The sequence below is a fragment of the Prorops nasuta genome, unplaced genomic scaffold (assembly GCF_024137725.1).
Source record: "Prorops nasuta isolate Cenicafe-Biocafe unplaced genomic scaffold, Cenicafe_Pnas_1.2 PNAS00008, whole genome shotgun sequence".
In the NCBI taxonomy this organism is placed as follows: Eukaryota; Metazoa; Arthropoda; class Insecta; order Hymenoptera; family Bethylidae; genus Prorops; species Prorops nasuta.
In genome coordinates this window covers 4,454,785-4,481,963 of record NW_027116805.1, presented here as the reverse complement: position 1 = coordinate 4,481,963, position 27,179 = coordinate 4,454,785, and the positions used below count along the sequence as shown (strand labels likewise).

At 34.7% G+C, this 27,179-nt stretch overlaps 1 protein-coding gene across 1 annotated transcript in view; it reads left to right on the top strand.

Moving 5' to 3' along the window:
- Ptr (Patched-related) overlaps positions 1 to 27,179 on the top strand; it is a 60,945-nt gene that overhangs the window by 14,136 nt on the left and 19,630 nt on the right. Inside the window, exons 2-5 of the mRNA XM_066730656.1 lie at positions 19,439 to 19,715; positions 20,483 to 20,693; positions 22,020 to 22,205; positions 22,668 to 23,011. Of these exons, the coding sequence (XP_066586753.1) occupies positions 19,439 to 19,715; positions 20,483 to 20,693; positions 22,020 to 22,205; positions 22,668 to 23,011 (1,018 nt within the window). The remainder of the gene's footprint in view (positions 1 to 19,438; positions 19,716 to 20,482; positions 20,694 to 22,019; positions 22,206 to 22,667; positions 23,012 to 27,179) is intronic.

Genomic DNA, 27,179 nt, shown 5'->3' with positions numbered 1-27,179 from the left:
ATCTGTGTTAAACGCTTTCATTGCGATCACTCTGATTTATATGTAAAGTAAATCAACTCGACGATAATTCATCCTTTACCTTGAATATTTTTCTTTATTCCAATTCAGTTTTTCAAGGAAATAATGATGACGTTAATTCAGTACATTGTGCTTTCTTATTATACCAAGAAAATTTGATATTGGTCGAAACAAATTGTTGCATTTGAAATAAAATTGACCAGGAACTTTAAATTTCACACTTTCATCCTTCTCAAAAGAATTTAATTATTCATTCTTTGGCTTGAAAATTTTTCTTTCGTCCCAGTCGACTCTTCCAAGATAATAATGATAAAATTAATTCAGTAAATTATCCATTCTTCGTTACCAGAGAAGCTTGATATTTGTCGAAATAATTTACTACATTTTATATAAAATTAGAGAGAAACTGAGATTTTCACACTTTAATCCTTCCAACAAGGATTAATATGTCAAAAAATGAATAAACAAATGATATCTGCTTGGTGGAATTGTTAGAAAATAAATAAAGGATATTTGATGGAAATGCAAGTTGGCAAAGATTTTCCAAGGGACTGTATTTTATCACGTAGATTCGTCTAGGTGGAAGTTAAAGAGATGATTTTGACAAGAATTTCATTCGCTTATCTCACTAAAATTCTGCTGGAGAGTTACGTGGAAAGTGAAATTAATGGAGTCAGTTAGCCAGGCCAGTTATGCCAGGAACGCTTGTTACATTAAAATTCATACCGGTTTTTACTGAAAATCCCCACCTTCCCCACTTACCCCACCACTATTCCCCCAATTTTTTTCACGTCTTACATTATTTCCCTTCCCCCCAGCGCAGTCTTATTCAACGTCCAGCATTTTGCAAGGATGCCGCTTTATTTTCCGTCATTAAACATTGTAAAGAAAAGCTTAGCTCGACGATTACAAGACTGGACTATCCGTTACACGTCTCCTAAGAAAGTGAGAGTGACCAAGAGACAATTACCAAAAACATTTTAACGACCTCCTACATCGCACACGTAACTCGCTCGATCGACCAATTTTCAACAACCTTCCTACAGTTATATCCATGTCATTTTCCATTTTTGCTCGAGTACTCGACAAATCCTAACCATCGACACACTTGCACATGGGAGAAAGTATCGGACTCGATTCTACCATTATATTACATTATTATCACCATGAATAACGTACAAAAAGCAATCGAGGACAAATTCGTGTCTAGATTCAATTTGTTCGACAAGATTTGCAATTAAATGCACTCTCTCTCTCTCTCTCTCTCTCTCTCTATATATATATATATATATATAATTGCATGTAAATGAAAAGAAAGTAACCGTAATACAATTATAATGTAATATAACTATATATATGTGTGAAATAAAATTAGTTAAATTAATTCGAAACAAGTTATTATAAGTTTATGACAAAATTTGCCAACTAAATAAGAATATTTATTATATAATTAATAATTACGTTTAATTGCAGAATTATTATAGTATTTTTTTATTAAAATTGAAGGAAGTTACCAAGACCTTTTATAATTTCCCAGTATCACAATTATTCTTAAAAGATGGAAAAAAACTTTATCTTTTCACGTAACGATAAAAATAATTCAAGACTCTCGAAGGTTCGAGGTAATTTTTGAATGATTAAGGCTGCAGTTTTATTTATGAAGGATAAGTGGTTTTCCTTTGGCCATGGTAAATCTTGATTAAACCAGAGGATGATCGAGTTTAGTGTTTGAAGGAGGCTCCAGCGATTCTCGCCATATACTATATATACAGATATAGTAAAATAAAATTGGATTGAATAACGTTCACCCTTTGAGTACCGGAGTAATTTGAGACGAGAGATCCCTTTGAGGATCGATCCGGGCTTTTCGGTTGTAGCTTTTCACACGTACACACGTATACATGCACCATCTACATGTTTACAGACGCGCGTGTTAAGATTACCATGCACGGAATCCTTTTATATTCATCCTAAATTCGATACGGATTTTTCTATAGCGTTTCTAAGAACAGCTGGTGCACGCACACAAACACACTCGAAACATTGTTAATGCTCGAGCACGCTTCTACGATTGCAACTATCCCTCCCACCCCCCCCCCCCCCCCCTTCTACCCTTTTTTCTATCTACTTTAACGATAAGTGGCGAGAAAGCATCGAATCGTCGTAAATCAAGAGTAAAAAAAAATGTTCTTTTTCCATTTTGTTAAAGCTGCCGTCTCATTCGATTTCCTCCTCGTTATGTATTTACTTGACAAAAAATTCCATTTACCTCCATGGTAAACGTTATCCACTTTGTTGGAAATGACAAGTTTTATATTTTGAATTCCATCTTGAATCTTTTTCTCTTGTTTACCTTTGATACCATTGTCCATTTGTCTTATCGACGAGAGAGAGAGAGAGAGAGAGAGAGAGAGAGAGAGAGAGAGAGAGGAGGAAGAATCTTGCCGAGTTTTCGTGGTTCTAAGTTCTTCACATTAATTTCTTTTTTGCGTGGAAAAGTTTCGAGTTAAGAGATGAAATAAAAAATAAGGAAAGAGAAGTATGTGTTCCAGAGAATGATTATAGTAGTAAAAAATCTTGTTGAGTTTTCGCGGTTTCGGGTTTTCATATTGATTTTTTTTATTGTGGAAAAGTTTGGAGTTGGGTGGGTTAAAAAATAAGGAAAGAGAAATATGTGTTCCAGGGAGACTGATTAAAGTGGAAAAATCTTGTTGAGTTTTGGTTTTCTTTTGAATAATGTGAAGTTGGGTGAGATTGGACCAGTTTAAGGCAAAGTTTTATTTTCAACACATTTATTGTTCTTCTTTGAAATATTTAACGTATATTTTTATCAACTTAAAGTGGATTTTAATACTGTAGAGTTTGCGTTAAAAGAGGCGCCAATTTTTCTCGCAAATTTTCATTTATATGGAAAATTGTAATAAATGGCTACCATTGCGAACTTGCCCGCATTCGGGGCAAGTTCGTAAACAACTATTTATAACCAATTGAAATCTATCTGCCTACGTTCTGGGGCAAAATTGGAATTATTCATAAACCATTTAATAAAATGCAATATATCGCATTGAAGTATAAGTTGATTTCTTTAAAAATTACTCATCACTTTTAAAGAGAGAATTTGAATCACCTCGTATTTACATAATACAGGTTTATATTTATAACTAATAAGCTATAGGTATTATGCCTGCATTTACGTATATTTATAGAAATAGGCCAATTACGATCTTGCCCAGCTTACCCCACTCTGCCTCGTATCGCATTGATTTCTTTCTCTGCAAAAAAAGGTCTCGAGTTAAAAAAATTAAAAAATAAATTCAATCGGAAATATATATATTCCAGTTGAAATGGGAGAAAAATCTTGCGGAATTTTCATGGTTTTGGCTTTTCCCCATTAATTTTTCTTATTGGAAAAAAGCTTGGGGAGCTAAGAAGGTGAAAAAATAAAGAAAGAAAAATGTGTTTTCCAAGAATGATTAAAGTGGGAGAAAATCCTGTTGAATTTTCGTAGTTTTGATTTTGTCGCGTTGATTTTTTTTATTGTGAAAAAAAGCTCCGAGTTAAGAAGAAGAAAAAGTAAGGATGGGGAAATGTGTGTGTATGTGTATTCTGGTGAGTGATTAAAGTGGTAGCTATTGGATCGTTTGATGGTGGATCTGCATAAATTAAAAGAGGATAGCTGAAGAATAAATATTGCTTATTGGTGGAATAACTGTTGCTGGCAAAGCGATCGTAAATACAGCGTCGTAGTGCAAATAGCAAAGCTGCAGGTGTTTACGTTCGCGTGAAAGAATAGGATATGCGAGCGAATGAATTACATTTAGGAATGGGGTCGTGTGTTGGCGCTGGGCCGAAGGAAAATAACAGAGAAAAATAACGTAAACAATAAACACACAGCAGTCAAGGAGGATTAACTTTATTCTCTAACCAGACTGCAGACTGATTACAAAATATTAATCAATTATATATATTTAAATAAGACACGGGTGTCCAGTTTAAAAAAATAACAATACAAATATACAAAGCTAAAGCTTCAAATGAGATAAAAACAAACACGAATTAATAATCTTGGAGAAATGATTAATTTGAGGAATAAAAACTCATGTTGAAGAAAATAACTTTTGCTTTGAAACATTTATTTATGCAAATTTAGTATAGAAATATTTAAATGCTTAAATTGCAAAGCTTAAAAATGTTCCATTGTGTCTAAAAGCTCGTGTTCTTTTTTTTTCTCTCGACCATTTTCTTCTGGATTACTCATTCGAGATAGCAGAGCTTTTTCTTTTGGGTTTATTTCGGATACGAATTATTCGACGCGAATGGGGTGGCACCGATAAAGGCTGAAGAACGAGTGTGAATTATTTTGTCCATGGGAGAAAACGCTTTCACTGAGAATATTTCACGATAGATGTCACGAGATAAATGGTTATTCATCGAATGAAAAAGCGTTCGGGGGCTAATTTATCGTTCCAGTATCGAAATTGATCTCGTCCCTGCATAAAACCGCACGTACACTGCATTCCATTATCTCTTTTCTAGACAGTTCTTCGGTAGCGTTCGATTTGCATTTGGCACGGTGGTCACCAGCAGTTCGTTCGCCGATATTGAAATTCGTCCAAAATAAATCCCCAAGAATCCTCGTGAATCCAATTCTCGACCAACTCTAAACCTTCCCTACTTTTCAGTCTTTTCGCGTACTCATAATTTCCTACCAATGCCCCTTTATGACCTCTCTTACACATTTTTCTACTTATCTTTACATAGAAAAATCAAATAACGAATATTATAAAATATGTATTTTATTCTGTTTTCGAAAATCGAGACATTTAAATTTTTTAACATTCTGGTACAATTTTTATCGTGGAAAGAGTAAATGTGTGTGTAGGAATCAATTAAAAAGAGATTTTTTGCATTTAATTGCGAATACAGGATGAGAGCTTGAAAAGTGATTTTATAGTTTTTTTTTTTAACAAAATAAATTGAAAGAAAGTGTTGCTGCAGTAGCGATTAAATTGATTATATTTTTATGAAAGGAGAAAAAAGGCCAGCGTTACATGAAATCTAATTGATATGTATCAAAGTTTTATATGAATTTATATCAAAGCTAGAGTCAGGAGTGTGGTTTCTCAAGGTAAGAGATGCCGAAGTAGCTGATTTTGATAATACGTTCGATATACGCAAACACAAATACATATATATTATTAAATCAATATTAAAGTTCCTGAAAAGAAAATGTTGAAATTTCGCATGATTTAAGAGGAGAAAATTTGAGGAAAAATTTAATTGGTAATCAGAGTTGGAGTCTCGAAAACTGTTTCTCAAGATCAAAGGTGACGAAGCAGCTGATTTCGGTAACGCGTATCATATACACAAACATCACAGAGCATAGGCATACGTGATTGTGTCATCGTTTACGTTGACGTGCGATTAGAAATGCAGCGCACGTGACTGGCCTCGTGAATGCCCCTGCGGAATTTCCAGCGTTCAATTTCACCAAACGACTTCGTCCTCGAAATTCGTCACTCATGAAATTTCCCCTTCCACCTTCTCCCCCCACCACGTACTCTTCATTCCATCATCCGGAGGTCCTACCCCGTTGATGGAAATAAAATAATAAATTGCTCGAAGAAAGTGTAAATCGCTACGATATATTTTTATTCCTCAAAGTCCCTTTGAAATGATTTTTTAACTGCACTTTGAATCGAAAAGTTTCTAAGATTTTATACGAGCTAATTTTAGCGAGAAATCGGGGAGTAAAGTGGAGTTGCATTACTCATGCAGAATTAGAAACAAAAATATTGTTATTACAATTAGAGTTTAATATATTCTGATTTGTAAAGGAAAAAAAAGAATTGTACACTGCAGGAAATTAATTCGTGTGTGTACATTGGTTAAATTCACTTGGTACGGTACCTTATGCTACTATTGCATTCTGACATGAAAAAAAGAGAATTCCGAGAGAAAAATTGAAGGGAATTAGTCGTGCAGAATTGGAGAAAAAAGGTAGTGCAGCAATCACTGTTCGAATGTCTCATTTTCGAAGGAAAACAAAGATGATAGACTGCTGGAAATTGATTCGTGTGTATGTTATCTAAATTCACTTTGTACGGTGCCTAGTACATACTATTGTATATATAGTAAAGAGCATACGTGCACAAGAATCAATTTCCTGCAGTGCGCGTGGAAAAGGTCGTAAATTTCGTTGGATAAGTTCATTCACAGGCAAACGTGCGCATTTGCACGTTGTAGAAAGCGATAGATATATGTATACTAATAATTATAACTATACAGGGTGTTTCGTCGAGTTTTGCAAATTGGCAAGATTCATACAATTTGTACGATTTTAAGAACAAAGTTCCTGTACCATTTTTGTATCCAACTCTTAATTATCAAGTTATTGTGCTTTGAAACAATTAACTCGAGTGCAATCGATCCCCTACTTCTATTGGTCAAGCGTCTATGGGAGTCCGTTGACCAATAGGAAGCATAGAAATAAATAATGTTGTGTACCCTTCGTAACTTTTATAATATCTACACGAATTTATCAATTTTGCACAAGCTATTTGGACACCCTACATAACATTGGCGATAGATAGAGAAGGAAAATGAAGGAAATTACGAGTCTTTGTTCAGCAGTAGTTGGTACACAGAACGTGGACTGCACGAGATTAGCCGAGAGGTTACGAAAAAAAAAACGAGCGAAGAACGGTTGGCCCGGTGACCCGGAGACTAAAATCTCCGCTGTTTATTGTTAAAGCTTCTTTTTATTCTAATGTCGCAAGATACACTTTGATCTTTCTTCCGCTCCTCCTACAACGACCCTTGACCCTGGCCCTTGTCAGTGCACCTATATTTCATTATCGGGAAGCTCGCGAGGAAACGATAAATTAAAATTTCTTATAATATCGTATACATATAATTTTAATAAAGCTGCATGCTCGCTTCGAGATATAATCCTGTTTATTTCTTACCAACGACTTTACGTTTTGTTCGTTGCCAACTGTGTTCGAGTTATAATCCCACCGGAAGCAGCTTTTAACGTTGATGCAGAGGAGCTTAATATCGGTTGGATTACAAGTAGGAAAGAGGGTGGATTATGGATGGCATGGTAAGGGATAGAGGGGTGGAAAACTAAAAAGCTGCCAATTTCAGATGCTGCAGTTGCACGAAGCTAGCAGAGCATGGAATGCCATCCAGCCGATTCCTTCTCACGAAGATAGCTTTTCCAATATCGAGTAAACACACGCTCCTACACCAATTCAGAGACATCCATGTTTGCAAAAATAACTCGATTATACTTTCATCGATGGAATCAACTTTCCTAAAACTGACCCTGTGTAGAAACATTGATGCAGCTCAGGATTTTCTCCAGGGATACTCGCGAAATTAAATAATTTTCCAATTTTATCTCTTTTATTAGATTCATATTGTGCTCGCTCCTGCTTTCCTTTGGTGAAACATGAATTTTTCACTTATTAATTTTGCTCCTCAAACAGGATAGCTAAATAAAAATTGAAAGGAACGAGTTTTGTCAGTTACAATTAAGTCGTTTTTTCATTTTACTTGAAATATTCAACAGTTTTATCAAATCTGTCCCAAAGCCCGAGAAGGAGATGGAGAAACGTTATTAAAACCATTTTTTGCGATTGTGCAAATGTTTATTTCACGATAGATGCGGATAGCAGTAAATATTCCAGGACGCATTCTCAATTCTGGAATAGCCCGATCGATTATTCGATGTCTTGCTTATTAAAAATTCTCGTCTTTAATAAAGATTCACTCTTATTCGACTGAAAAAATAATATCAATTGGAAAATATTTGATGAGTAGGGAGAAGATAAATAAAAATTCTTTGCATACTTTTCTGATAATGTCAGCAGTATAATAAAACGTGCTTTTATGCATGGTACATGGAACGTTATTATAACAGAGATTTTATGATAATATTTGTGCAAAAAAAGTATAAAAGAAGCGAACGAATCGATCGATAAGATTAAAAATAAAACATAAGTATTGGTATTGAAATTCTCTTAATATATGTTATTTGTACAATTCATAAAGGCTATGAATATATCAACAGGGAACTGTGTTTAGCACGAATGATGTGCCAATTCAATATTGAACATTAAAAATAACTATTTAATACAGATTTAGAAGCACGAACAGGATGCAGCTGATATACGATGGATGGAAATCGCATTTAGCTTGAATTACGTCAAACCAATATTTGATATACACAGAGGGTGAAACTTTGAAAGTGCAATCCAAAAATAGAAAAAGCCTCGCTTTTTTCAAAAAGACCAATTTAAACTTTCTTAAGTGACATTTACTAGCGTTGTTTGAAAAACTTGGAAACAATTAAAAAACTAAATAAACTACCTTTTCGTTATAAGCAAATGCTCGAATTTTAATGACTACACCATAAAAATAAGTTTTTATAAAGGTTTGTTTACACTTGAAACGGCGTCAAACTGTTTCCACGAATTGAGTGTATACTTTTGACGAGTCTAAAGCTAATCGGGAATTTGTAGAGACGTAAACAAAAGATATGGTTTCGGAGAATATAAACTAAACAAACTGCTTCTCCGTATAACTCAAGTGTTCGAATTATAATAACAACACACAAACAAGGTTTTACATACGTTTGTTTGCATTTTGAGAAACACTTGACGTGGCGTCAAATTTTTTATTATAAAAAAGTAGACGAGCTTTTGTGATTCTCGTGCCAGATGAGAATTTCGAAAGACAAAAATGGAAAATTGGTTACGCAGGTTGGTTATTGGTAAAGCGGAAGGACATTGGCACCAAGTGGGCAACATCCGGTAATCCAACTGCTTTCTAAAACAACTTGCACTGGATTCCTAGAGGGACTCCCCGGGCAGCAGAAGGATCTTGAAGTTCAAAGGTCAATTTGATTCGGAGAAAGCACACAGTGAACATAACCGACTGTGTCATTGAGCAACGACCAGTGTGCCACCTTATTAGCAACTCGGGGGCATCCAGTAATAACTATTCGTGTAACAATAGCTGCCTTTGTCCTTCTAAACATTTGCATTTAGCCCCCTCCATTGCTAATAATTAAATAAACCTCTAGCTTAATCAATTCGTCCAGTAACCCTGCATCACTTTGTTATTATCATTCAATTCCCAGTTTTCACTCAATTCCATTATAAAGTCTCTGTTATTTTATCGTAAAAACCTCCCTTTACTGGTATTATATATATATATGTATATTTTTTCAGTATTTTCCTTGCTAATATTTGCTAGAATGTAAATTTGCTTAAAACAAAATGAATATTATTACAACGTGCGTTTCCTCTTTCATTTAATAAAAATAATATTAGATTAGCAATTTTGTTCTTTCGAAGAGCATTCAATCGTTGATTTTTTTTATCGTAGTTATTGATTTGGTGAATTTTTCAATGGTGGGATTCCAAGAATTCGATCGGAACAGTGATAAATGGAATGAAAATTCCTTTTGGTATGCTAGAGGGTCCTTGAAAGAGTTTCGTACAGACCGGAAATGGGAAGTTATTGTTCGAGATCAAGAACCGCCCGCTTTTATTCTTGTAAAGTGTCCTGTAACAGTCCAGCAGGGATCCACTTTTACTTCACCCTTTCTCAGATATAGGCTATATATATGCTTCTTCCCTTTCATTGTCCCCCCCCCCTCTCTCTTTTCTTCTCAAATCTCATACCAATATTTTTAAAGCCTTTAATTTTTTATTTTCCCTTTACTTTCTTTATCCATGATTTAGTCTAAGGTCTGTGTTTACAATTTCCGATCAGTGTGAAGTTGGCACCCCAAATCATATTTTTATAGTTTTTCGCGTTAAATCTGCAGAACTTTTTTGAAAAATAGCAAGGAACTATCGAACTTGTCCGGGTGTTACTATAGAAGTGTTTAGTTTTTTTTTGTCTAGTTTTAAAAGCTGGGGTACTAACACTCACACTGGTCAATTTCAAGATTGTTCAATTCTTTATATTTTGAATCGTCCCTTTTTACATTGTCCTTCATTTATTCTAATGTTTGAATAAAAAAAACAATCCATTTTCAATATCTTCCTTTTCATTTGCTTATCTTTGATTTACTCTGAAACTCGTTTCTCAAATTTACATTATTTTATCACTGTTAACTCTTTTTTAGAATGAAACGTCTTTCTATAAAATCTTATCATTTTATTAAGTTTTTTGGCAAAAAATTCGTGTCGAGGTTCGTTCGTAGAGAATTTTAAGAAGCCCAAGTTTTGCGCAAGTAACGTTGAGTTTCTAATCAGAAATTTCTTACAAAATCTTTTCGGCCGAAAAGGAAGAGACAGGAACTTTCGCCAGACGCACGATTATGCTTTTAAGAGAATTTAAGAGACGATTGCGACAAGATGCAATTAAAAAAATCTCTTTTACTGAAATTTTGAAAAACATACTTTTCAGGAAACAATCCTCAATTTACTAAGATACGAATAATTGCTGCGTTATTAGATTTAACTGACATTATAATAATAATAATAATTACAATATTGGAATTACAAGAAGGTTGAAAACTAAGATGAAAATATGAAAAAAGTTTTTGCAGTATAATAATAGATAAGGTTTGATAACACGCGAATTTGGAATATCGAAGCTGAAAAGTTGGCCATCGCCTTGAGAGGTGTAGAGGGAGCCTGCGAACTTTCCTCGAGTATTCGAGCAGAATTAAGTAGAGTCGAGCACAAAGTCGAGAGGGTAGAATCGAATGAGAAGTTGCAAAAAGCTGGAAAATCTCTGCGATTCGTGTCGATTAAAGCTTAACGAACCGGTTAAATGGCGATTTCAGCAATTATTCCTGTATTCTTATCTCGCCGAGGATTCAAGCATTCTTCGATTGGCGTTTCTTATCGCTGCAGGAGCTTAAGTAACCTAACGTTCGAGAACCCGTTCATTGTTAATCCAGCAGCCAGCATCGTTGGTTTACCCCAACCCTTGTCTCGACACTTATATACATGATGCACCAATCCTCCAAAAATTAGGCTCCTTAAAAGTCTTAAAGAATTTGTGAATTCAAAATAATTTCTACAAAGCTAACAAATACAACATTGTTAAAAATGAATTAACAACAAAGTCAAAAAAAAAATATTACAAAATAAAGCTACAGATATAAACAATCTTTTAGTCGTAGAAAAATATTTCATGATTCTTGCTCAAAGTTCTACGAGAGAAATTAATTAATGGTCATCGTAAGAATAATAATTACCATGATGTATCGTTGACAGTAATTCAACGAGAAAACGGTATAGAAATCGGACGTTCGTTTTACAGTTTCCGGTTTCACGTGTCTGTTGACACATCTTCTACTTTTTTCTTTTTTTTTCTTCGTATTAGCAACGTCAACAGCGTGATAATTACTTCCCCATTACGAGCTCTTAATTAGTTTAGAATATTAACCGCCACGCAATTATAATCCACTATCCTACACGAGATAATAAAATTGATTACGTTGCGATAGAATGAAAGAGAAAAGAATGGTGTGAAAAAACGGGAATTGGCGTTTTTCTTTAAGCTTTGCTCCTCTTTTGCATCGTCAATGATTTTCCAGATCATTGCAATGGTTATAATGTTTGATCGTTGAGCGTTAATTAATTACTGACTTTCGTTCGTTAATAATAATCTTGTTTTTTCCTTTGTAATTAGGTTCATTTAAATTACTATAATAACAATGATAATAAATCAATACAATTAAAAGTCAAGCAGTCATTCATGAGAAAATGACTTGTGAATAATAATTCGTAGTTTCCTCTCGGTGACCAATGGTTGCTTCACCATTTACTTATTAGATTCGAATCATTTTTTCTTAACTATATTCCTTGAAAGTTGGCTTCCTAGGATTAATTGAATCAACTTAATGATGCTGTCGTTAAAACTGTATTCCCTCCGGAAGTTGCAATCATTCTGCAGAATTATTCAATATTTTCAAAGAAAACGTAGGATTATCAACAATGACATGGTAAGAGGAACAATTTTTTCCAAGTTTTTTCTACGTAAACATAGAAATGTGTGTATGTGTGTGTACACACAAACATTAAAATATAAAAATTTATTTTGATTATTTACGGTAACTTTATTAATTGTGTTTTGTCGAAACAAAACTTTTGAGATTTCGCTAAAATCACCATTTCTCGAAAACCTAACGAAGAATAATAGACTAGGGCTGTGATATGCTGTTTGGTCTATATTTCTATAAGCCAATAATGATTTTCCCTTATTGTTCACGTTATATCGATCGGATATTCAATTCCACCAAAGTTTCAACTGTACAAAGGCTTGTTTGGCCAATCTGCCTTAACAAAGGCGATTGTTAAGTTAATAAGATATAGCCTTTTCGTGTATACCCTCATGCATACATAATTATATTTATCTAATCGTTTATTAGAAAATGGAATTTGTAATAAACAATGTACAATAATAATATAATAGCTATATTCATATTATATTATACATATTTTTCAAGAGTGCATAGAAAGTGGAGACGATTAAATAAAATCTTTTCCAAGAAGAAGATTTTCATAGAATCTCGAGCATATAAGTGATAGAAAGAGAAAGAGAGAGAGGATAGAAAGTTCTCGTGAAAGAAATTCGCAGAGAATTATGGCAGTGGAGGTATTATTTTCCATTGGAACATTGGATCATGTTTATGGGGGAAGAAAAGGGTAGGTAGGTGTGTCGAGAGAGAGAGAGAGAGAGAGAGAGAGAATTTACTTGGATTCGAGACGGAGATTTTTCTGTGTATACATGTATGCGTGTGTCAATAGAAATTCTTTTCCTCTCCCATCTGACATAAGAGACTACCATAATCGTATCTTGATTTTTGTACACCAAACACGTAATTGCGGTTTAAGCAATCTGGGTCAAGTCTGGCGACACACAAACACAGGCAAGAAACCAACATGTATAAAAAAGAACAGTTTATACTTATATTCAATGACGATCATCCGAAATGCCCGAGCCTACTCGACTCGACTCGCTTGCCAACCTCAATCCTCAGAATCCTTTTAAGATGTAAACAAATTAATTACAATAACTGAACAGTTGTATGTTAATTCTGAATTCTCTTGATACATTCAGGGTTTTTTTTATTTAAAACCTTTAATTTATACAGTTTCATTGTTAATATAATGTTTAAATTATATTAATAATAATAATAACAAAGAAAATGTGTTGAATACAAATAATAAATATTATTGTTCGCTGTAAAAGGAAAGAACGTATCAAGTTTCAGTTTTATTTTTCAAAACTTGGTTGTTTTGAATACACTTTATTGTTGTTGAAGTTTCGTATAATTATTGTTGTTAATTAATCAAGGCAATGCTGACAATGGTGATATCCGATAGTGCATAATTTTGTAGGAGGTAAATGCCGAGTGCGCACGACGATCCTTAAACGAAGAAGGGAACTATTAGACACTTTGAATGGAGCCAACTTTACTTTAGTCAGCCACCGGAAGTCTCCATTCTTCCTCATTAACTTCCACGCATACTCAAATGTGTTTGCTGACAATAAGCCTTCAGTACGTAGACTCGAGAAAACAACGGACGACCCCGGTTTATTAAGAAAATTATATTAGATTTAATGTTATAGTTAAACCCTCCCCTCCATTTTAAGGTCAAAGCAATATTAAACTTTTAATCATGCATTTTCTTACACTCGTCAAATGGATTAGCGTCATTCATTCGGACTCTTATCAATGATGTTCGTTATTTGAAAGAAAATCTAAATCACTCATTTAATCACATATCAATTTTGTTTAAATGTCTGGTAGATCTAAAAAAGTAAACAATTTTTTTATGTATTTTTAATGTAATTCATTATTTAAATATGACTGGAAAATAAGGAAAAGTAAATGAATTTTATTTCATTCCGCAGAATGGAATATTCTTTGCAAATTTGGATAGGAAGAAAATTTGCAGAGAAATATTCGAATGTCATTTTAGAACACTGGAGATGGGATAGATAAAATTTTTGAAGAACTTGTGAAAGACCTTGCAGAAAACCTTCTCCAAACTGTTTCATAATGCACCTAAGTAGGAATCATCCTGGCATTGAGGAAAATTGCGTAAAAGAGGAGAAGTGCAGAAGCAAGGAGAAAAGTTTTTCCATAGAAAACATCTTATTACACGAAAACGACTATAATCCAACGTTGAGCATACCTCTTAACGTTACACTTGACCTTTTCCATAATAATTTGCACTTTCAAGGACGTTAACATTTTCTCACACGAATTTCCTTCTCCTACATCTCCACCTTTCAATCTATAATCCTAAAAAATTTCATTTTTTCACGATGAACCAGCTGCCATTTGCCACTAATATTATTTTACGACGGTGTAAAAGTTTTATGGCGTCAACTTAACCTCTTACCTAGACCAGAGATATTTTCTTACTCAGGCAAATAGCTCAATACTAAATAATACTCGATGATTGTCACGTAATTTACGTCACATTCATTGATAGAATTTTTTTAAACTTTAAACATGTATATTTCCTTGTGTTACATTATTTGATAAAATGCGCTTTATTAATGTTACATAGATTTTTGTTTTTTATTAACCAGTTATATATCTTGGCCTTTTCGCAACGTTGACATTTACTATTTTTTAATAAAAAATTGGAGGTCGATAAAAATTTTTTCGATTAAGTTCGATTTTCGAAGAAATATATTTTTTTCGTTTCTCTTTATCATTTTACAAGAATTTAGGTTTTACGTTTCACCACATTTGTACATAGACAAATATAGATTGATATAGGTAAATCTATCCAATTTCAGTAAATTTTTGCTTGCTCCAAAATACACTAAAAAATACGAAGCCAATGTTTCCGATGACAAAATAAAATTGCAATGAAGTAAAAAGGATTTTTTCTCTATATATTCAGATTTATACTACAGTCTTCTTTTTCCTGTTTTTACTGTAAAATAAATTAATCTTTCGAGCAACGCCCACATTTTACGAGAGCTTACATTACAATGGAGGAATACTGAAAGCTTATTAAAGTTTACATTTAAATAAAAAAAAAGAAGAAAATAATAATGTTTATTTTGCTTTAGCCAATAATGGATAAAACCTCAAAGTTAATATTAATGATTTTATTAGGACTTTTATATTTACATTTTCCTGTACCTGTAAATAAATCGTATAACTTTACGTTTTATTCGTTTAAATTAAACCTATAGTATTTTTTATTTACCACTTTCCATAAAAATCATTGCCATTGACAAATATGATAAAAAAATGAATAAAAATAATCAAGACTGAGAAACATGTAATCTGTGTTATCCTCCTTTAAACTGGATTAATTAAAATAAGGGAAACCTTGATTCTCAATTTTACATATATTTTTTTTAATCGCATTAATCGATTCAGAAGAGTTTCATTATCCATTGGTCGGAGAGCTGCTGGCCTTGAACGAATTTCGCAAGGAACGAATTCTTCAGAAGGCTCAACACTTGTTGGGTCAAAGACAATTAGAATGTTATTATAGATTCTTGGTAGAAAAAGCTCCTTTCTTACATCTGTCAGTATACCAGCTTTGAGACACAAACACTTGACTTACCCTCAACATCATTGTCCTTTTAATTTGTCGACAATTCTGAGAAAAGCTCGAACAATGTTCAAAATAGATCTTTTAAAAAATCTACGCATGTTTAAAAGATGATTTTAAGTCAATACATTTTTATTTATTAACCACCAATTTCCCCTATTAGTTTAATTAGCTTTAGCATAAAAATAGCCTTCAATTATCAACTTTCATTTTTCAATTTTTTGGAAAAAGCTCGTTGAATTTTCACATTTCTTAGAAATCATTCAAAAAGCTCGTTTACGACTTTTCTTACATATTTTAACACACAGTACATAACAATGTTATATTTATAGCTGTAGTTCAGGATACTTGACTCACATGGTCATTAACTCTCTGGAACTCTGTGGAACTGTGCAACGTAGGCGTCTAGAAAGGTCGAGGATATTCTCGGTGAACATTGCCTCTTCTCTTTCCCACTTTCTTATCGATCTTATTTTTCGTAATCTTGAATAAAACTCGATTAATAATATCAATTTCCACATTAAGTCAAAATAGCAACAAATATTTTCATTAAATTTTATTTATTCTAATAAAATACACATTTAATATGTTATTTCTTCGTCATTCTGGTATCAAGCTGAATAAATTTCTTGAGAAATAATAATTTTTATTGAAATTTGTCGAATTCTCGAGTATTTTCTTTAAAAGGAATATTTTTGATAATGAATGATGAGTTGGGACAAAAATTGCAATGGATGATGCCGATATAAATTTGTTTAACGCTTCCCGAATATGACAGGGATTTATCGAGCTTGTCTAGTATGGAATTGATCGAGAGCGTTTGGTGAACGGAAAAATGTAGTAAAGTAAGCTGCATCGCTTTCTCGATTCGATGAAATCCACGGATGCAGTATTCGAGAAGCTTGCAATTTATTTTTCTTATTTCCTATATTCTCCTTTCCTTTCATTTATTTCTCCTACTGTGCTTCGTTTCGTCCTTTTCCCTTTTATTTCTCCTCTTCTTTTTTTCATCTCGCATTCCCTCTCTTTCCTTTATTACCCTTTTCTTTATCTTGCAACACACACACACACACACATTCTCCTCTCTTCCTTATTTTTCACTTCCACCAAACCACATCAACCCCTACTTTTTCTCCTCTCGATTCCACTCCATTTTTACTTTTTACCCCTTCGGTATTCTTCATTTCCCTTTATTCCTAAATCTTTCATCCTTCCTTTCTTACCATATACCCCCCCCCCCTACTTTCCCCACCCTCCTCCCCCTTTCACATCCAGCGAGAAAGCTTCGTGAAATATAATTTAATAGAAGCTTCTTTCTCAAAGTTCTGCACCTGAAGTTCCTTAGTAAAACTTACGTGCCACGAGGCATTTTAACTAAACCCAATTAAGTTTCCCTCACGAGAACTTGCTCCGAGAAAATACTGAACAAATTTTCGTATTTTTTTAATGGAAAATCTAACGATTATTTATTTATTTTATTTTTTTTTTTGAATAAAAAATAATTTTTCGAAGGAGTTCTATTTTAGAATTTATAACAAGTATTATAATATATTAAATTTGAAGAGAGTCACGAAGGGAAGGAATGTTATTACAGAATTATAAGTGGATACACTTTGCTTTCCATACCGTATTGCAATAAAACGTTTCTTTCGTTATCATTGAGCAAGGATCGTAGAAAAATACAGTTGGATATGTCGAATCAATGCTATCCCATCGATGGATTTAGCAAGCAATCTTAAAAACAGCCAACTTTGCATTTTCTTATTTATATCGTATAAATATTTCAAAGGAATATTTTGCGAAGCGAGTCCACTGCTTTCACATATTAAATGGGAAATCGATTTGCGTGGGTATTTGCATTTGTCTATGGAAAATATTTATTGGCTAGAAAAATATTCAGAGTCAAGTTGGAGGTTAAGAAAGAGAGCAATGCCAATTACTATATATACCGAATTCGAGGGTATATAAAGAGGCACTCGCTCCTTAATGGAGAGGAATAATAGTAGTCGTTGGGGCGAACCAGCCGAAAGTTCAAAACACAAATCGCCAAATGTCGAGAGTCGAGAGACAAGTTGGGTCTTGCTCTGTTAGCCATGCATTTCTGATTACGAAGCTGAAACCAACCGTTCAATTCGAATCAACAAATATCTCCTTGATCAAACTAGCCATGCTATCTATAATAATAAACAATATATAAAATAATAATAATGCAATATAGCAGAATTAAACTATTTATCAAAATTACAACAAAATAATTTTTTTTTTAATAAATATGAAAATTCGATATTCCAATAAATATTCTTTTGTTAATCGTATAATTCATTCAATCTGTCTATAGATATATCGAAATAATAATGCAATTTTATAGAATTGCCTGATTAATAAAAATTGTAAGAAAGCAATCGAATTAATAATCAATCTTGTTAAATTATTTGAGTAAATATGAAAATTCAATATTCAAAATGTAGAGTACAAGAGAATAATAAGAAAACTTGATGAAAGGATAAAATGCATCTTGCTGTCAATATCGGCTTACAAGGGATTATTGCGCTGTAAATTGGTGGAATACAGTGAATAATAAAGAGAGCTAAGCTGGGAATAAATATTCTTGGAGGGAAACTTGTGATTTATTTAGCGAGCGTTCTGGAATATTCAGTGAGAAAATAATTTAATATCGAGCTGCTCCCTAGGAGTTCAAGCTTTTCTTATCCATTTTTCTTTCTCTGCAGGCGTGCAACTTGCCTACAGAGTAGGAAAGAGAAGGATGGATAGAGTGAAAAAAAATTATTAATTAATTTTGGACTCTGCAGCGGTTCGCCTTTAACGTTTAGCGAACCGTAAATGAGGAACTCCCAGAGTTTTATTGATTGTAATCAGCCCCCCCCCCTTCACACTCTATATATATATATATATACATGCACCCATTTCACCTCTCCCACCCACTTCACTAACATACAACATATTTCTTTCCAAAAGAAACCAGGAAACATTCTTAATTCTCAGTACAATCGTAATCATTCACTAATATTACATAGGAAATTATTTCGAGAACTCGCTTAGCTTTATGTTTTATGCATTAATATGCTCTGCTCTGCTTTCTAATATACCAGCCTATTCATTTTATTATTATTAACTCTCTGACTTTAACATTCGACCATTTTTATCGGCCACCTGAAAACTGATAAATGGACTTTGATTAATTTATTGAAATGCGTGTAATTGCTGGCTTTCAGTGATTCGTGTTACAATTTTATTGGCAATGAAAGCTATTGCTCTTTTTTTAGCCCACTTGGCGAATTTTCATCACCGAATTTCTTTTAATTTCCGCGGGACGATATTATTTCATGAAATTTTCACGACAATGAGACGCTATGAGGGAAATCTGGGAGAAAACAATTGTTCATAGAAAATTTACCCATGAAAATTGATAAACTTCTATTCCCTCTCACGTAATTAGTACCTATAAAACGCCAGCCAAGTGCAAAAAGATAATTGGCTCAGGTTAATTGAATTTTATAAATGGGATTATGTCCATTGCTTCCTTTTTTCCCCTCAATCCTCAGCTAATACTCTAGTGATATGTGAGAAGAAAACAGAACTTTGCTGTAATTTAATTTTATTTGAATCTTTCCAGTGTCTCTTTGAAGCAAGAGAATGAAAATGGTTTAAGAGCAATTATTAATTTTCATCCTTTGATTTTTAATTCATTAATAAAAGCATAAAGTATGCTACAATAAGGATTATCACAGCATTAAAGAGGATTTGTGTTTTGTTTTAAAAAACATTAGATGGAATTTTTAATAGGGATTTGAATAAATGAAATTAAAAAATGTTCAAACGGGGTTCTGTTGCAGATGTGGAAAGGTCTGACTTGCGTGGACGATATGCTGCAGCGAGGATTCCACAAAGTGGGTCTCACAGTGGGCAAACATCCAGGATATTTTGTGATAATTCCAGTGCTCCTGGCCTTTATCTGTTTCACCGGTTATCAAAGGATTCACTATGAAATCGATCCGGAGTACCTATTCTCTCCCATCAATGGACCTGGAAAAACTGAGAGGGCCATCGTCGAACAATATTTCAAGGTCAACTATAGTCATCAATTCAACGTTGGTCGAATCACCAGGCCAGGTAAAGCACCAGCTCTTTCCCCTTTCAACCCCATCTTCATCCCACAAACTCGTCCCATCTTCACCCACGCTCTTCCCTCGCTTTTTAGTTTCCATTCCCCTACCCCTCCCTCCTCCACCCAATTCCCCCAATGATCCCCATTCATCACTGTCCAGCAAAATTCTCCAAACCCTATTCCACTTTTAACCCTCTGGAACCAGCTTCATTTTTTATCACCCCACCCCGTTCATTGCTCCCCATAACAAGAGTAGCCCAAGTTTTATAGGAATTTTAACATGTTGGAACGTTTCTCACAATTATTTTACCTCTTCCACCAACTCCATTTTCCACAATGTCAGCCATTCGTCCCTGTCCATGCAATTCCTGTAAATTTTATAGCTTCAACCCACTCCAATGTCCCATTTTGCTACTCCTCCTCACCTTACTTCCTACCAGCTAGTCTCTCACGTTTATTGTCTCCAAAACTAACCTTGCTCCACTGCTAAACGACCCTTAGAAACGCTCAAGTATATCTCGCGTTATTATATATAGTTATCTTTGTTGTAATTTAATTTTTATTATGTGTGTTATACGATGGGTCGTAGTACAAACTTTAATGGAATGTTAATGCGCAGGATGTAAAAAATAGTATAGTGATTTAAATGATTATATTTGGACTATGATGGGTCGTTTATTCCACTTGCACGTGACAATAATATTTAATCTAATTAAAACATTAGGAATAATTATATAAGAATATGCTAATCGAGAGAATTTATCTTTTGCAGGACGTTTTGGTCACGTGATCATAGTCCCGAAGGACGGGGACAAGAACATGCTAAGGACAGTGATTTGGGACGAAATGCGAGAGCTGGATAAAATAATTCGAGATGTCAAAGTGACGTTCGATGGCGAAATATTCGGATACGAAGACGTTTGTGCTAGATGGCTCGATCAGTGCTTTACCAACGATATTCTCAATCTCCACCACGTTTTGGGGTATAAACTGCGTCGAATGTTTATTATCTAGTTCACTTTATTTTTTAACACGTTGAGTACCAGGTAGGGGGCCATCGATATACATATAACTGGTACCAAATTTGTGGCGCTGGCGCCATGGGAAGCACGTTTCAGCCCCACGGGGGTCGCCAGGGACCTCGATAAAATAAATTCGTTAAACAGGATTATACACTCCAACTTATCTATTATAGATAATATTTCAACGCTATATATATGATGTAATAAAAAATTAATCGTGGCGCCCCAGGGGCAAACACTGTAAAACTAACGTGGCATTCAACGTGCTAATGTGCCTCGCAATTGTACTGAAAAATTCACCCTGTTACACCTGCTTCCTGTGCTGCTTTAAATATAATACACGATCAAAGTTAATATTATATTAGAAATAATGTTCTTAAAACAATTTAGAAACAATTCTTGTTAAATATACACGTAATTATTATCAGAAAAGAAAGTAGATTTTAAGAGAATATTCTGTTTTTCATTTTACTTTGTTTTTAAATTAACTACTAGGTTGAATAATTGTTTATTTATAGCAACGAGTATTCTTGGAAGATTTTACTGAAATAAATGCATATGAAACGTGAAATTTATATTTTTAATGAAAAGCAAAGAGACGCGAGAATGTGTAGGTTTGTATGTTTTGGAGGAGTATAGAGGAGTGTGGGGAGAGAGAGAGAGAGAGAGAGAGAGAGGGGGGGGAGTTGCTGAATAATTTTAATTAACGAAAGCTCGTGCGTCCTTTTCGTTTTCATCACTATAACAAGGTCTTGTATTTCACGCGGCATGCGAGTACGTGACCTCAATTAAAATCACGTTTTTCTTTCGCGCAACTTGAAAATTTTTAGCATTCGTCCTAGAAAGGCGCGTGTCACGTCGGGAAGTTGTAACTGGCGAAACGCGTGGGTCCGTTTTCTGACATAATACGTGACTCGTCGCATGCCTAGGAACGTATTAACTGTGGATCCTTACCCTTTGATATTACACTGCTCACTTAAACTTTAACGTCTCTCTTCCACTTCTATATATGTATATCATCAATTAATTATACTTTAGTCTGTGAAATTGTACTGGAAATGTAAACATTCGATGTAGATAAATAACTGTCAATTTTGTAACAATTAATATAAAACTTGCTTTTATGAAAAAATTTAATTAATGATTAAAATAAAAAATAATTAATCTATGTGAAAGCAGAATATAAAGAATAGTTTCAAAATTTGCTAATAAAAGATTAAATTACATTACATATTAAATAATAATAAACAATGCTTATATTAAAAAATCTACTTAATTTGTTTACAGAGACGTGGAGAAGGGAGAGTTGAACTTAACATTTCCTGTAATGTTCAACCCAGTCACCTGGGACGCTCATCTATTTCCGGTTTATTTCGGAGGTAGCAAAATCAGCGACGATTTCACTATAGTAACGGTGCCCTCAGTCCAGTTAGCTTATTTTATCACTGTGGACAATCCTCGCCAAGATCAAATGTAAGCCCTTTGGATTTATTAAAATAAATGTCGTTCTTAGCCAATCAGAAGCGAAATAAATGTTACATGTGTGTGTATACAGGTATATCACTAACTTAAGGCAGTCGTGCAACCATTATTCTCTGTTAGATTAAAAGCTTACACATATGTGGCACTATTGATTAACAGGATTAACTATTACCATACAAATCTTAATTCCAGTACTGAGTTTCAGATTTGTATGCTTATAATGTTGACTCAACCTTTAACGCACAGACCTATAATGGACACGAATTTGGTTAATTCATAAATACTAGAACAAATAAAAGTTTCTTCTTGTAAAATAGACATATAAAAAGAAAAAGGTTAAATCTCCAAACATATACAAGTTGAAAATTAACGTTTGAGAAAATTCATCGGTAGATGAATGAAACGATTTAATAACGATGCAAATGTTTGTTTTCCGGCACAACGAAACAACAGTGGTTCAGCTTGGGAGGAGGCTTTCCTGACGAGAGTAGGCGAGGCTGAGGACAGTGGAATCTTCAAGCACATAAGCGTAGCCCGATTCGCTTCGAGGACCTTGGAACTGGAGCTGGAGGCCAATACGAAGACGGTCGTGCCTTATTTTTCCAGCACTTTCCTCCTCATGGGCTTCTTCTCGATCGTGACGTGCATGATGACCGATTGGGTGCGCAGCAAACCCTGGCTGGGTCTTCTTGGTAACGTCTCCGCTGCTATGGCCACGGTCTCCGCCTTTGGACTCTGCATGTACCTTGGCGTCGACTTCATCGGCATCAATTTGGCCGCCCCGTTCCTCATGATAGGTAAGCCTTCATAAGCCTCTTTCCCAAAAAAGGATCTATTTTTGTTTCATCCATGCCAATTCCAATTTCAGCAAGTTTATGACACTTTGGCAACACTTGAGTTTCCACTCTTCGACACACTGTTTGCTTCATTACATCCTATAATCCAGTCTCCTCCAATTTTCCAGAAATTCTACTCCAAAGAAGCTACAATCAAGACACTCGAGCCTTCTTATTAATTCCGCTCCACGCTATAAAACTATATTGAGTGTACGCAGGATGACTATAGATAGAATGAAATTGCATCCTGATTAGACACAAGAGGGTGTTCCTTATTGGATGCAGAGACTCGAATTACTTTGGGTACTGCAAGTCTGCTTCGACACATTAATTAAACACTGGGGGATCTTATCGGTTTCAGTCCCAAACTTGTGTTGCTACCATGGAAACAAATTTTGTTCCTAATTGCCTATGTCAATACTGGTCGCGTTATCCAGCTGAATGAATCTGGCCATTGCGATTAAACATAGTGTAATTATTGTTCCAATGAAACGAGCAATCTGGTTTGATCGAGTCGCTCGCGCAGACTCTAGGCTGAATTTTAAATAATGAAATATTAATGATAATTGTAAAAAGCCAACTATCTGTGTGAGCAACAGAGGAGAAGAAAATTACTAACGAAAGTAGCCAATTACGAGGAGAGAATATTTCGTCGAGAATAGTTTGGTTGGTTTTTCCGGGGAAAACGGAGAAAATGGTTAGTCGCATGGACAAGGTGTGTCATTGAACTGTATTTGTTGAGAGGAAAGAAGTTGCGAGGCAAGAGTACACAGTGTCTAGTGTATTGTCTACCGAGCTGCATGACTATACACATACATATAATACATATATAGTTAAGCACATTCAGTGTTCTCCAGCGAGCGTTTCTCTATCGTCCCATTGGCACGACTATTATTCCATTGCGTCAACTGCCAACCACCTTTGCTTCCAATCATTTCCACTGAATCTTCATTATCCCTCCCTTCATCCCCCAACGTGCAACGATCAATGAGATTTCACTTGGCTCAAAACTACTGTTTCCTAAGCTCCTGTTTCGTCACTGCGCTACGTTAATACACAATAATTATTCTACGCATCATTTTCTTTGGTTACTTCATCCAGTTTTCTTTGTTCAGTGATACAATTGGTCAACTCTCTTTCCTTTCCCTACATATATTCAGTTTATTCATTGTTTCCCCATCTTCGATTATTATTTTACAATTAAAATTCCTATATTATACATACAATTGTTTTCAATGGCTACATTCAATTTCACTTATTCAATGGTGTAGTTCATGAAGTCCTCGTCAGCACTCTCCTTCGTTTCACCAAATGTAATCCAATTTAATCACTCTTCCCCCACATTCAATCATCGATTTACAATTAAAATTACTACATTCTACACACAATTCTTCTTTCGTTGTAACATCCAATTTCTTTCATTCGAGTATATAGTTCATGAAAACCTCATCAGTATTCTCCTAAATTTCCCTATACCTATATCCAGTTTAATCAGACTTTCCCCACTCAATCATCATCTACGATTAAAATTACCACACATTCTATACACAATATTTTATCACTACTACATGAAGTTTTATATACCGAGTGCAGTACTCGTGTCATCTTTTCACCTCTCGTTAGTCTAATTGCTTAATTTCGCAATAGCAATCGGTGTATTTGTATTGCATCATCGTTTCGCTCGAATAATTATCTTTGGGTCTGCAGGGGTATATAACTATCAGGGTTCATTATTATTATATTTATATATCGTTACATCCAGTACCAGCATAGCATAGGGGATAGAATATCCTGGCAATGACAGGGGTGCAGCTGGTAAAATCCCTGGGAAGGAATAACGCTGGTGGAAGGGGCTTAATGCGGGTTAAGCGTATTCGGTGACGTAGCGATTCATATAAAGCCATTGGAGAATACTAATTGAAGCTCTGGGCTTAGTCGTGGAAGGCGCACAAGCAGGGAATAGCAATTGTGTTAAGGTTCGCAATTGCCTTTGCTTTGCATCAGGAGTTCAGCCGGATCAAGGCTCCGCCTCGATAAAATTACATCTGCAAATCATAAAAGACAGCAACATTTCTCCCTCTCACCCCCCCCCGTCCTCCTCCTCCCGTTTTCCTTCTCCACTCCCACCCCACATCCGTTTTCTTATTCTCCACCAGCTGCATACATTTATCCTTATCCCTTTCTCTCACTCGCTCCATTAGTCCAGTGTCACGCGTTCCTCCAGCGGTAGCCTCGTTTTCTACCAATTTACCAATGAACTTTCGCAATTCCAGCAATACATTAGCATCCAAAGGCTGTGGACTAATGAAAAGTATCGCGTCAATTCATGCACCATTCAGTGCTCGATCCTTTTTCCACTTGGGACTCCAAGATGCAAACTTTTGTCCATACGTACTCGAAGATTAACGAGCTTTCCTTTTTTCTTGCAAATTTTCAGATTATACATCACCGCTGTCCCTCGCTCAACGGATATGCTGTTAGAAGGGGAAAATGAGAAAAGAATCATACAAAATTCATGGACATTTGCGACAACGTTGAGATACCACGGCGATAAAATTTCAGCCAACGATTACTTATTTACGCTTCGTAATTGGGATTAACGTTCTTCACGGTGAATGTCACGTTCTCCGTGGACATTTACTGGAAACAAATATGTCGGTGAAATAACAGACGTGATGAATATACGTATTTATCAGAGATGTGTATTTGTGTGGTTGTTTAGAAAATTGTTCATCCTCTCGTTCTTGCTTTTCTTCGTGAACATGGAAAATTGATCTCACAAATTTATGAATAGTGCAGCTATTCTTGATTTTGCTTTGCTATTGTTCGGTTTAATTAATCTTTAATTGAAATTGTATTAAAGATGCTTAACTAGGAATTTTTTGGATGGCTAATTGGGACGGATAGAGAGTGTGCATGTGTTTAATAAGGGGTAAGGTGTATTTGGCATCGATTTAGTGGAAGAAATAGGTGTTGGTGGGTAGGGGTTGGTGGTGGTAGGATTTGACATGAGATACGGTGCTCTTTGGAATTTCGTATGCAGATGGTGATGGCAATGGGTGGGAGGATCGGTTTGGGCTGGCTGCAGGGAAGGGGACGGTCATCCTTGGAAATAAATCGCGTCGAATCGGTAGCAGCCGAGCGGGCAGGCAAGTGCAGCCGAGCGAAGCAGGCCCGAAAGGAAAAGCCAGCCCGGGACTTCCGCTTTTCACATAAATCACCGTTCTTTGTTTCGCTCTCGTTTATATATTATACGGTGGCGCACCACGATATTCTTTGCTATTCGCAAATATGCCGGGACAATCTTTTCAAATATCATTGTCACACAAGCCGTGGATTGTTACTTTTAATACTTTTCTATTCTGCTTCTTTGTGTTTCAATGTTCTAGTTTCTACAACCATTTTTAGTCTTCCCCTGTACACGATCCTTGCTTATCGTTTTAAAAAATTTATATTCTTCCCAAATGGTCTCGTTGAAAATACTGAAAACAAATTTTTTCAAAGTGCAGCGACTATAAAATAAATTGAATACTGATAATCATTATTAGCAAATGAAAAGAATCGTTGTAAATACAAAAACGAAATAAAACAGAGCGATAAAAATGTAACATCGCGAATCGTGAGATGCAGCACGATGGAAATGTTGTATAGAAACTTAATGGACCATTTTATAGAAAAAGTAAAATATAATTGGATGCAATGAAAAAAGAGATGCACGAATGAACAATAAAAGATTTGATGGGATATAAATAAGAAGGGATACAAGGGAGTACAAATTCAGGAAATAGAGCAGAGAAATGTAGCTCGTTAAAAAAAGCACATTGTTAAGTGGAGTCTGTAAGATGTAATGAATACAAGATTCGATTTAGGACATCAAATTTAGGCTTCTTCGAAAATTGCAGTCGAATAAATAAACTTAAATCAGTATATCTACAAAAAAAAGTACAAATATAAGACGTAATACAGAAAAACTTTAACTCTTAAAAAAAAAACTGTAAAAAGAAACGAATACAAGATTCGATTTGTGAGAACAAAATATAAGAGGACTTCTAGGAAAACCGCATTCGAGTGAGCAGACGTAAATAAGAAAGTATACTAAGCAATACAAATATAATAAGTAGAGCAGAAA